The 12,662-nt window shown below is 39.7% G+C and overlaps 1 protein-coding gene across 1 annotated transcript; it reads right to left on the bottom strand.

Annotated features, from left to right (window-relative positions):
- Positions 1-172: 172 nt before the first annotated feature.
- Positions 173-12,371, bottom strand: ctdspl2b (CTD (carboxy-terminal domain, RNA polymerase II, polypeptide A) small phosphatase like 2b). The gene is made up of 13 exons (XM_023405975.2): positions 12,186-12,371; positions 8,342-8,532; positions 7,215-7,353; positions 6,840-6,989; positions 6,338-6,586; positions 6,125-6,221; positions 5,278-5,389; positions 5,079-5,165; positions 4,726-4,788; positions 4,561-4,640; positions 4,237-4,363; positions 3,482-3,577; positions 173-3,338 (listed from the first exon to the last, which is right to left on the bottom strand). The coding sequence occupies exons 2-13, from the start codon at positions 8,507-8,509 to the stop codon at positions 3,273-3,275; spliced, it is 1,434 nt and encodes a 477-aa protein (XP_023261743.1). The 5' UTR covers positions 8,510-8,532; positions 12,186-12,371; the 3' UTR covers positions 173-3,272.
- Between the last annotated feature and the right edge of the window lie 291 nt (positions 12,372-12,662).

The following is a 12,662-nucleotide window of genomic DNA, read 5'->3' as shown; positions in this document are numbered from 1 at the left end:
CCCTAATGTTTTAGTCAAAGATGGGGAAATAAATTTAGTGCTACAACTATTTGTGGGTGAGTGTAATGCAACTGTTCCATTAAAATGCACTATTCCTCCTTCGTCCCATCAATTGTCCTTCAGCATCATCGCAGACAGTCGAGAGAAATAAAAACAAAGGGCATGCAAGAGGTTTTAACTTTAAAACTTTGTTTCAGAAATTCAATGTAACTGTATATACACTTTACAATAGCATAGCCTGACGGCTAACAAAGATGTCTTAAAACATTTTTAAATACATCTTCAGCACAAATAGCAGTTCTTGCAAGTAAAATGGCTTAACGGATAAAGAAAAAAAAATCATTAACACGATTGCTTTTTTCTGCAGAAAAAGTGCCATGAATAAAATTTAATTCAGGACTCTCCCACAAAGCAAGCTGTATTCTCTACATGCTAAATTTAACAGTTCAGTGACATAGCGCTAAACTAAACATACAGATATTTTTAAGAAAAAAAAAACACTCCATTTGATGTAAAGTTAAATCTTCATTAATACATTTAAAAAGTAGATATGACATGCCTTTTGAAATCAAAAATACAAAATTTTTTCCTTACTTTAAGGATTTTTTTTTTAAACATGAAGCTGCATGTATTGTACAACACTCAAGTGTACAATAAACTGGTAATGCACATAAAAACGAGCTGGATTAAAAGTATCAAATGCCTCCCACCCATCCTCCACAAACAAGCCATGAGTGATAATCACACATGATCACACCGCCCACTGAGGAGACGAGCACACCTGGGCTACATCACACACTCCAGGTGAGGCTTGCATACTAAAAAGGTGGCAGTTGGGATGGTGAGAGGTCATGGGGGGCAGGGAGGGGACTACCATGTTGGGACCTCAAGACATGTCTCCTCTTCCACGCAACATTGTTCTTGCCTCCTCTTCAACATCTGACTGGCAGATGTGAGCTGGCACCTCTCCTCATCTATTTGCTCTACTTGATGAGGAGAGAACACAACATGGAATTCGGAAAGACACTTAAAACTTCACCCCATGTACAATTTACATTCATAGTCTGGACATGTGTACTCGTAACATTACGTCAGAGTAAACAATTGTGCCCTATAACAATTTTACTTGAACACAAACTAATTCTAATTTCTGGAGAGCTACTAACTTCTGGTTAGAAAAGGCAAAGACAGGCAGGAAACCATCTCTGAACAGAACCTGTGTTAAGTGAGCAGCAGGCGTCCTTTGGGCAGGGCACAACAGGAATTACCTGGCAATTTTACTCATGGGGGTGGGGGTGGGGGGTTCTGATGCAATGGAATCACAGTACACAACACCTACTGCACACTGAAAAAAAAATTAGGGGAAGGGTGGGTGTATCCAGGTTTCAGTATCGGCAGAGCTTCGAGGTCTGATTGTCTCTTTCCATCTAAGCAATGGGGTGGTGGTGGGGGTGGGGGCTTGTGAGGAGCGGAATCGTATGGCACTGTACAAGCAACCCAGACAAATCCAAACACTCACTTTTGCTTTAACATAAAATGCACTTTGATTCAAACTGAACAAGAACTGTAAAAAGTTCAACAATGCATGCCAAATTGTCACAAAGGTTCAAGTTGACTCTTAAGGGTTTGGCCTTTTTTTTCGACTGACAGGCATTTGATCTTTCTGTCTTTACCTCGCAGGTTTAGGCTTGTAGGGATGCCAATACAACATCAACATATCTGCCTACTGTTTGTCTCACTATTAAATAAATTAAGTTGAAACAACAGTGGAGTAAAATGTCAGTTTGGCTTGAATGTCCAGGCTGAAGTCAGGCAGAAACACATTCATATAGTTACCATTCTTAAACACAATGCTTTAAACTGTGCTATACAAAAAAAGAAAAAAAAAAAAGAAAAAGCTTAAAAGTAAAAAGTATGAAACAGACAGGTAGAGGGGCAGTCAATGAAGCTGACAGTTAAAACAGTATGTTGCTGGTGCCAGATATGGCTGGGACAGGGGCTGGCCATAGATTACTACTATGGCCTGACATGACACACTGGCAGAGATGTGCTACATTAGTCATTATGCTACTGACATAGCCATCAAATTACACACCACAACTAAAAAAAACAGAACTCTGATTTCGCCAGAATACTTGATTAGGAGTAAAAGACAATACTGATTATAGACAAATGAAATACTATTATTAAAGAAAGGCTAATGTTGACACATATCACTTTGAAAATGAATGCCCTCAGACCTTTACAATATGTCAGATTTACAGGTAACAAGATTCTTAATCCTAACATTTAATTAGGGAGCCATGTTGTGTCCAGAGTGAAGCCAACACACTGATTTAAACCTCTAGTTGTTAGAACGAGAACAAACTATACTTAAAAGTCCTGGATTAATTCCATTTCAACTTACTATGCAGTGGACTCATCAATCATTAATATGCAACCATGTTCTCCTATTGGAATAAGGCTTACAATAAAACTTACATGACCCCTTTTAAAACATCATATCTTACAAACAGAAGTAAAACATTTTGAATATGTTACTTTTTTTTTTTCTTTCTTTCTTTTTTTTTTTTTTAAACAATGAAACACCAGTTTTACCAGAAAAAAACTGCAACCAACAATAGAAACTTGACTCAGCTACGGAGGAATGCATATGATTTTAAAGGCTACAGATTGTAGGTTTGCCAAACACCAAATCAGTGAGTGTGTGTGTGTGTGGCTAGGAGTAAACATACACACATGCACAGATTGATTTACAGGCCAGTCATTCCCACTGAAAACCGTCTGTAGCCACAGAGTGTCGTTATTCATCAGTGTCAACAGCGTGAGCACCAGGGGTCGGTTTGGGTTCAGGGACTCGGTCGGGGTGGAGTTCCTCTTTACCAGGTGGCATTTTCATATCCACTAAACCAGCACCAAGACTTCAGAATTTAGTGTGGAGACGGTATCCGGCTCCACAGCTGGAGAGTCAGTCAAAAAGAGGAGTCTACCTGGGCTTGTTCATAGTGTGTGTAGTTTCATCTATACATTTAGATAATTAGAAAATGTCACCAGGATCTTTAAAAATGTTTTTCTTTTGGAGTTTTTTTTAAAAAGCAATGGTGGATTTAAAAAAAAAGAAAAAGAAAAAAAAAGAAACAAAAAAAGGGAAAAAGGCTAAAATTTTAACAGTAATGGCAATGTTGTAGTTTGTAATCCAAAGAAGGGCTTTTTACACGCATGTTGTTTTCAGTTTTTTCATGTTGTCCCGTTCTGAGAGACTGTGATCCAGTTCAATCAGGGGGCAACAAGTCGTGAAGCCGGAACCGTTCTCGAACGTGCGGCCGCACATCCTCATTCTGACGAGTTCAGCAAGCAGGAGAGAGATTAAAGAACCAATTAGATTAATAAGATTAATAGATTACTCAAAGTGTAAAACATTACTCTGATGGACTTGCTGTAATAGGTCCTACATTAACTTCTGAGGAGTAAGATGTCTTACCATCTCAACCAACTTCTCCAGGAAGGGAACCAGCTTCAGCAGCTCATTGTCATTCTTGTCCATGAACCAGCTCTCTATTGGAATCCCATTGGACAACTGTCAAGACAAACAAACAAGACGACAAAAAAACATGTCAATTACCATCACATGATTAACTTCTTTCTACAATTGGAACCACAATTCCAGATTAAAAAAAAAAAAAAAAAAAAAACACCTCAAAGTTAATAACAGGGTATGATTGGACAGTCGACTCAAATATAACACCTTCACGTGCAGTTTCTAAGAATAAATTATTACACTTTAATGAGATATTATGTTAACCTTCAGGGAAAACAAGGTGAAGAGTTGTATCACACAGGAAATGCCACATATCTAATAGGGTCTTGTTTAGAGAGTCATCTGGTAAATAATTTAATGTAAGCTGCAGCTGATTCAGTTCAGCAGGTTACAATGACTGATCAACTTCCTATGTTTGCTTTGGGGTAATTAATCAGAGCAGCACATGACAATGTCAGGAAAAAACATTCTGGGTCTTTACAATGTGGAAAACTTGGAGCCAAACAACTGAGCACTTTCTGGTCAGACACCAGGCTGAAGTTAGTCTGATAATCACCAACAGAATCTGCAGTTGTATCAAGTTTAAAAGTTTTGCTCCATTTTAAGACTGGCATAAAAAATGACAATTGCCGATACTTGTTGTTAACCAGATAAAACGAAACCGCCAGTGTTATTTTTTGTTTTGTTTAGGTGTTCACCTGATATGCAAAGGCTTGTGGTGAATTGTCGATGATGATGGTCTTTGACAGATCTCTGCCTAAGATGTTGAGGTCCTTGATGTAGTTTCCTTGGACGCAAACACAATGTTCACGAAACAACCTGTGTCTACAGTTTCAGTGGGGGATGAAAGGAAAGACACAGGAGAAGAAAAAATAAAATCAATCCGTGACAAGGTCAGTGCAATCAATAATTCAGACAAACCACAACACTGACACCTCAACGGCGGCTCTCTTCATTCAGGCTTGCTTCAGCTTTTGAGTTTGTTGTTTGACTATAAAAGACTGACACAAAAGACACCGTACCTCACTAGCTGCTTTTTAGGATCCAAGATGTTGAGCAGTTTGTCTGCATACACCTTTTTAGAGGCTGTAAAAAGGATGATCTAGAAAAGGAAGAAGACAAAGGTCAAGGTTTTCTAATCTGATGCAATTAGGACTTATTAAGGGGAGTAGCCAGGTTATATTTACCTCATAGATTTGAGACATGCGTTCCAGAAACTCTCTAAAGAAAGGTCTCAGGCGCACATACACCTGCACATGAAAACAGACCACAGGTAAGCAAACATTTATGATCAAAAATATAACAAGGTTAACTGCAGGCCATCACCGTGAGAGACTAGAAGTAATTCAAAGGTTATAACCTCTTAATCTTAACAAAAAAAGTATTCCTTTTGGCATCTGTTAATCGAATGGTTCCTCTATGACAAGTGTGTCTTTTTTCAAGTACACTTTCCTCAACGTGAGGTTTTTTTTTCAAATATAACTTTAGCCCCCTCTAGTGGAAGAAACTACAGGAAACATTCCTGTGAGCCATCACTTACCTGGTAAATGACATCCTGAAAGAGAACAGGGAAGGTAAGTGCTGCGTCCTCCAGCTCATTCAAACTACAGTGAACCAATGTTTCATCCTACAGAAGAAAACACACACAATATTGGGAACCTTTCCAAATATCTGCAGTGTTTTAAATATAACAGCAATAAGACAAATAAAGAAAATATTTGTTGTACACTATAACTGACCAGGTCTAGGACCAGAGAGAATTCAGGTGTGCTGCGTGTCTTCAGTGGCAAGGCTGGTTTACGAGTGAGCTGCTCTTCTGTCAGTGGAGGGACGTGCTTGATGAAGAAATACCTACGTATCAAAACATCCCATAAATCTCATCAATTTAAACCATGGTAGTTAACAGACACAAGATAACAGTGAATATGAGAACAACTACGACGACTTGTCAGCTATTATGTTAGAGTGTCCAAAAATGTTTAATATATAGTTTTTATTCTATAATAATATTAGTTCAGATTTGCACTACTGTCTCTCAAAGTATCTATGGCATAGGTAAATATAAACCAAAAGCAATGATCAGCAGTAATTTAATTAATCTGCTAGGAATAAAGGACACACAACTGTACAATAGAATCAATCAATGTTAAATAATAAATCAGCAATGTGTCACCATTGTTATTCACTTGGGAAAGATTATTTTTAATTTACCCAAAGGAATCATACCTGGTGCCTCTGGCTTGTACACACAATTCAAAGCCTGCTCTCACAAACAAATGTCCTGTTTATATATTGCCAAATTGAAAACTGTAACAGATGAGTCAAACTAGTTGCATTATTGTAGGATAGGGTGTCAGGTTGGTGGTCCAGATACCGTTTACCTTAATTTTAACACTGACTTGGCCGAATTAAATGCCTGACTGTACTACAATCAGTCCTATCCCTTGCTTCTCCCACAAATTTGGTTAAACTACCTCACCACACTTCCCATTCCAAATATCCTCATTTGGGTTTTGTTGTAAATTTTGTTCGACAAGGTTTGGCTATAGGACTATGCATTTTATCATGATGCTGTGTTTAACTCACGGGTCAAAGACTTCCCAGTCTTCCTCATAGGATGCCTCTGGTGGTACTGCAGTGGGCGGAGAGTCCACATATGCCATATCTGGACTGGAACCTGGAGCTTGGACCACAACAAGAACAAGTTGTTAAATCAACTTACTTTATTATTGTTACCTCAACATGAAGGAAAACTCCTAATGTTTCAGAATCATGTTTTCTTAGCTGTACTATCTCTACCTGTAAGCGGTGGAAGGTCGGCATCTGCATCAAGCTCCGCCTCCTCTGCTGTGGGAGATGCCTCTGGGATGTGGGGAGGTCGCAGAGGTGGCAGCTGTGATACACTGGAGTAAAAGTTAGTGGTGGCACACAGTTCCTGTGCGGATGTGGCTGTGCTGGTGGGTGTCTCCACAGCTTGCTCCATGTCCAGCTGCTTGACTATCTCCTCTGCTTCCAGTGCCTGGTCTGGAGAGTCAGAACCAGAGGAGGCTGAAACACAAATACAACAAAGAAGCGTTAGAGCTGCACAGTATACTATATTATACAGTGGAGGAACATTAACAGATTAGTATGAATGTGATCAAGTACTTACAAAATGACATTTAATGACACCATGAGTAAAATTGTGGTTACAGTGTCAACTGCATCCAACAACTAGAGAGCAGCATGGCAGCACATTGTTGTTATGTATTGTTTATGATGCTCTCCATGAATCAAACAGGCTTCCTGAGGGTCTGCTTACCATTTTTAGCTGGTGAGAAGAAGTTGAAAACAGGGGAGAAGATGGTCCCAAGTAGGGTTGTTCTGGGAGGGCTGGTGGGCACCTCAACGGCCGTCGTCTCCTCAAGGCTGCCATTGGGCTTCTCCTTACTCCTGTCATGATTGGTTGCCTCTGTTGAGAAGAAGAGACAGGTTTAAGAGAGTTAACAGAGACAAGTGGAATACTTTGCAGGCAGGTATCAACGGTGTCCTAGTGCTGTTGTGCAGCAGTTAGCACTGTCGCCTCACAGCAAGAAGAGTGCTGCTTTGCATGCATCGTCCCCAGCCCACACAGGCCTGGAACTCAAATAAAGACCGATGATTAGGTCCCCCCCCCTTTCTCTTCTGTACAACTCACGTCCATTGATGGAGCCTCTCCTTCCAACCCTGCTGATAGTCCTGCGGGGGGTGTTGGTGTTTGGGGTTGTAGAGGTGATCAAGTTGTTGTCCACATCACAGTGGAGGCGTGTCTTCTTGGCTGGGCTTTCCTGCTCCACCTACAGGAGACAAGAGACAGTAAACAGTTGTAATCAGTCACTAAAAACAGTCACATCTGATGGTGATCTAAATTTAGGGACCTATGACTACAAATCAAATCAGAATGTGGCAAGACATGACACAGAACCTTGTAACACACCAACTTTGTTGGGTTTTTTTTCTTCTTTAATTAACAAGTGTAACATGAGTGGTGTGTTGTCCTGTTGACATCATAGCACTACAATTCACCAGAAATCAATCGCACAATCCGACGTGCTACAACATTGACAGTGTGTAGTTTGACTCAAATTACAACCTTATTACACCCATCTTGCATGGTACGAAATGCAATGAACGTTCAAGATCACTGTTGTCACACAGTTTACAGGGGACTTAAGATATCAATGGTCAAAAAGGCAGACTAGTAGAAACATAAAAGATTTCTTTCTTCACTTGGCTTGTGAGTGAGTTAAACAATAAATAAAGACAGGCAGTAAAAACAAAAAATATGATAAAACTCTTAATTAAGACTTAATGAGGAAATACATGGCAGACCATGAAATAACAATAATGAGTAAAAACATGAAAAATCCCCCTCGCCTTTCAAGAGGAAAAGCTCCTTTTAGCCGAGTTGACTTTTCCACTTGTTACTACCTCCTGTCCCTGCACACCAACTCTGTGAGCCAAAAGCTAAAATTAGACCCGAGTCCGAGTTCTCAGACAAGCTGCTGCATTCCTCCAGACATTTCTTTGGGAAACATGACACTCTGCACCAAGAAACACTGTATTTAACTCAACAGACCTGGAAAGCACAGACTAAATAGAGTTTTAAAACAGAGAGGTGACAAAAAGCTTAGGTAACACTTGTAAGCAAAACACACTGACAGGAAAAGGACAACTTCTTTTTCAGGTACAATTTTTCAATGCCTCCAGAAGGGGCACCACACTCATTTGCATTGAATTCAATTAAACAGCAAGGTCATTCGATGTGATCATAGAGGTAGTTACCTTAACAGCATTTCCTCTGATGAACTTTTTGATGGTCGAGAACAAGCCCCTCCCTCCACTAGTAGGAGTGTCCTCTTCTACTTCTGAATGCCTCCGCTTGGTCCGGGACGGGCGGCTTGCCACACTGGGGTTCGGCTGCTGAGACGCCTTACGCATTCTCAGCCTCATTGTTTTAGCAGTCACATGTAAGGCTGTTTCAGAAAATCAGAAATTGGGAAAGACAGAAGAAAGAGAAACAGGGGAAATCAATTAAACTATGCACAGTCAAGGAAACAAATCTAAGCAAATACTGAGTTAACAGTGGACCAACAGGTTGTTCTAACAATCTCAACTGTTGGATAAGTCTGTGGGATGTATCTATGTGTACTGGAGTAATACTGGTGCATTTTCTGCCAACATCTGGATGCATTCAAGATCCCATTTCACTTACATCACAGTGGATCACGGCAGCCACAGCTGGCTTTACTTCCATCATTCTACGAACACTCCCTACTATTAACTACATGCATGCAAGATTAATGTTTAAAATACAGAAACTGAAATAATTTTATGGACTGACAAAGATGTAAAATGTGGCTAATTTGACCCAAAACTTATCTGACGGAAATACATTACTTATTTTCCAGAGTTGAGGGATTTAATTGGTCAGCGTTGTCCTCAAGTTTGTACAGGAAAAACGAAAAACTATTCACAGTCAACACAAATTGTCAGTCAAGCATGCCAGCCCTTTGCGCTTACGTAACAGCAGCTGGCTGAAAATGTGTCCGGACATATCCACAACCTGTCAGGAACCCAAAAAACACAATAGCACCTTCTCAATACATATTATACATCTCACATACTGTAAATGCCCTTCACTACATCTGCTTTACATTTACACAGGGGTGTATCCATGAATGCACAAGAGGTGTAGGCCTACGTACTATTGCTCAATCACATGGACACAAAAATACAAACAGGCACTTTAACAGCATCAGAGTACATGGTTACATTAAAGTAACAGCCACAGGCAGGAAAAGTGGAACAAGCCTCAAAGTTGTGACAGCTCAGAGTATTAAATAAATGAACAGATCAAGACAGTGAAATGACATGAATGTCAATGCCAAACACCAGCCACACAAACATTTTTGAGAAGACACAATATAGCTTTTAAATTAATGTCATTTTTCAAGATTTTAATATTCTGAGATCATTTTGGAAAATATAAACAGTGCATGTTTACTTTTGTGAGATAAAAAGCTGATTAAATCAGAGAGTATTGTCAATCTTTTATCCACCTCTCTAAAAAAAAGTCAAGATCAGAAAGATCAGATCTACAGACAAACTATCAGTGCCTCTTTGGAAAGCAACTGCTCATTTCCATTATGTCTTATCTATCCACCAAACAACTCTTTCACGTTGTAAACAGTGTGAAGACCTCTCTTAATGCCTCTGTGATTTTGGAAGTCATCTATCCCCTAACATAAAACCAAAACAATTTCTAATTTGGGTAGACTTCACAGCACTGACGCCTTCCGTAATAAATGAATTGTGTCCGTAACATGCAACTCTGGTAAGATCATATTACTTATGCAATTCAATGCTGCACTAATCACAATACTTTTATACAGGCTAGACAGTTTATGTTTACCTCCCTTGTCCAATCCAGAAATGGTTCAAAAGCTAATGACAAACTACTTTGTCTAATACCTTACCAATTCTCTAATGCGTCCCATAGACTATGTAATACAAGAAAAACACAATGCTACAATATTACTCATTTGTTTAATTTTCACAGTGAACTGTCTACATAGCAGTAACGCTTTACAGTAACACTTCCAATAAACATGTCAGTGAAGCTCGTCTTTGTTTTTTTTTTTTGCGTAGACCATCAGAGATGCTAACTCAATGACACGGACACTTAAAGCTGCAAAATTAAGAGTTGAACATATCCCCATATTCCACAGGTTAGTCTGCATCAATATATCTGAAAGTCTTTTTATGATCATCGCTTGTTTCTGCTAATGCAATATATTTGATAAATATCCCCATAATTTTTTAACACTTTCCCCTCATCACATTCCAGTTTTTTTTAAATAACCAAAGCACCAATAGTTCAAGCTGTAGCTATTTGGCCCCATGTAGTATTAAATGTGTAAACCTAATATGTTAAAAACTGACAGATGCTGCAAACTGTTATTCTCCCTGACTTTCTAATGTTTGAAACTGTCCCTGTAATGTATAAAGTCTCTCATACAGATGTTGTTCTTATAGATATTACTACATTATGCCATTCACTTGCACTTCATGCTATTCTTGAAGTCTTTTCATTCTTTCCTTACATACTTTCAGGATTTGTAAACGATAGTATATACACAACACATTTCGTTTTTTCTCTTGCTGCTATATAAAATCAAAATTAAATGCCTATCAAATTTAGTTGCTGTGTGATCAAACCTCGCATGATAGCAACATCATAGCTGCTAAACATATACCTTACTGAGAAATCTCCCACTACCCAAGGATCATGCACATAGCTAGGTACGAGCAAGTGAGCGGGAAATAAGAACATGCATGCCACTGAGACTGTATGAGCCAGCTAGCAGACGCAGTGGAGAGACAAGTGAGGCCCTTTCTACAACCCCGTCCACTCTGCAAAAACTACTCCGATAAGGATAGTTAACAGACTTAAGAGGTGGCTAATGCTTGTACCATAATGGACGAAATTAAAGTTAAAGCACATGACACGTCTGGCCAAGCTGCCTCACTAGTGCCCAAAACAACGTTAGTAAAAGTTGCACTTTATAATCACGACTGCCAAGCATTTGAGCTAATCGAGCAGCTAGCTCGTTTGAGCTAACGCTACCTAAACGAACTACAAGAGGTCGTGTGTAACGCGTCAGAAGTTATGAAGGTGTGCAAAGTACAGTTTCTTTTAACACTTTCAGATTTTAAGTGGCACCTAAAGGTAACGTTACACTGCTCATACAATACCACCCGGCACTTGGTAATGTTAACGTTTCAACAAGGCGAGCCCAAGCAGGCTAACTTACCGTTAGCAAGCCAGTGCGGCATCGTTAGTTGAGCGAAATAAGGTTAAAACAATGAGGTAAGGTAAGGGACATCAGTTAGATGACCAATGTGAAGTTTCCTGTGCAGTTTGACTCAACTGTCTCCACGAATTTTGTACAGTGTTAACGTTTACGCCGTTTTGACAGTAAAACTCATCAGGCATCGTTAATCAAAACAGCTAACAGACAGTAACGTTATCCAAATGCCCCGTTGATCCAGTCAGCGTTATCTTTGCCGAACAGTGCAATAGATGAGATTTCATTTAACAATTGTGGTATATGAGCATATACAACTCAGCACCCTCTGGGATGATATTAAATGAGGATAACGTTGGCTAGCTAATGTAAAGCTAGCAAAGTTCAGTTGTGGAATGCCAGTTTGGACGAGGTTAGCCTCGATGCAAGCTAGGAGCCTCAACCTGGCGTTAGTTCGCGTTAACTATTCATTATTTAACAACTTGTATACAGCTCCGCTTTGTATTTATATTCTAGCAGGCGTCTGTAGACTGGTTTAGTTACAAAGAGCACAATGAACCTAAATTTTGATCGAGTCGACCAGGAATTAGCCAGGTCCGAAGTAGGCCGTGTTTTAGCTGCACTTAGCTATGTAACCTAGCTTAGCACAGATAGCTTAGCGTTAACCTAACCTAGCCTTCTACAAAAACTGCTTCGGGCTAACAGATGTGCACGGGCAGGAAAGGAAAATATTTATCCTGTCGTTAGCCAACATTACATAAACCGCAAGCCAAAGAAGACAAATGCACGACGAGGGTTGGTTAACGTTACCGACTTACTTTACAGTGATCCGCAGTGTCTGGAGATAACGACTCAAGACCGATTAACCATCACAACTGAGGAGGTGGTTGTTTTCGTGATCTGTTCCGACTTTTTCTGTGTATCTACTCAAGGGCCGTCTCCGAAATGACACACCGTTGTGTTACCAGGCGCCATTTCCCGCCTCTGCTCAGTCTCTCCGAGGCAGATACCCGTATGGGACACAGACACACCCCCTTACCTCTCAAAAACACCAGCCACAGTCCGCAGCGAAGAGTATCACTAGTCTTTTCTTCTTCCAGCTTCGTTAAAGGTGGATTGACCATGTTTGTTTGTTTCTCTTTTACAAATATACGAACATTCATAAAATATGTTGTATATACTCAACAGATATGGTAACATTACTGAAAAGCACAGGACAGTACATTTATGAAGTAAAGACTCTCAGGCGCTGGACACTTATCACAGTCTTTGCAATTAGAAAGCAGATGACTTAT

Source organism: Seriola lalandi, unplaced genomic scaffold (assembly GCF_002814215.2).
Source record: "Seriola lalandi dorsalis isolate HSWRI2012SDOR001 ecotype SW California unplaced genomic scaffold, Sedor1 jcf7180002054291, whole genome shotgun sequence".
Lineage (NCBI taxonomy): Eukaryota > Metazoa > Chordata > Actinopteri > Carangiformes > Carangidae > Seriola > Seriola lalandi.
This window is presented reverse-complemented; position numbering and strand designations above follow the sequence as displayed.

What these genes read in the sequence shown, in the direction of transcription:
- ctdspl2b (XM_023405975.2), bottom strand. Translation starts at nt 8,509, where the DNA reads ATGAGGCTGAGAATGCGTAAGGCGTCTCAGCAGCCGAACCCCAGTGTG. An exon ending in CTTCTCACCAGCTAAAAATG is followed by an intron (nt 6,587 to 6,839) that starts GTAAGCAGACCC and finishes TTTGTGTTTCAG; the next exon opens with CCTCCTCTGGTTCTGACTCT. An exon ending in TGGAGAAGTTGGTTGAGATG is followed by an intron (nt 3,339 to 3,481) that starts GTAAGACATCTT and finishes TGAACTCGTCAG; the next exon opens with AATGAGGATGTGCGGCCGCA.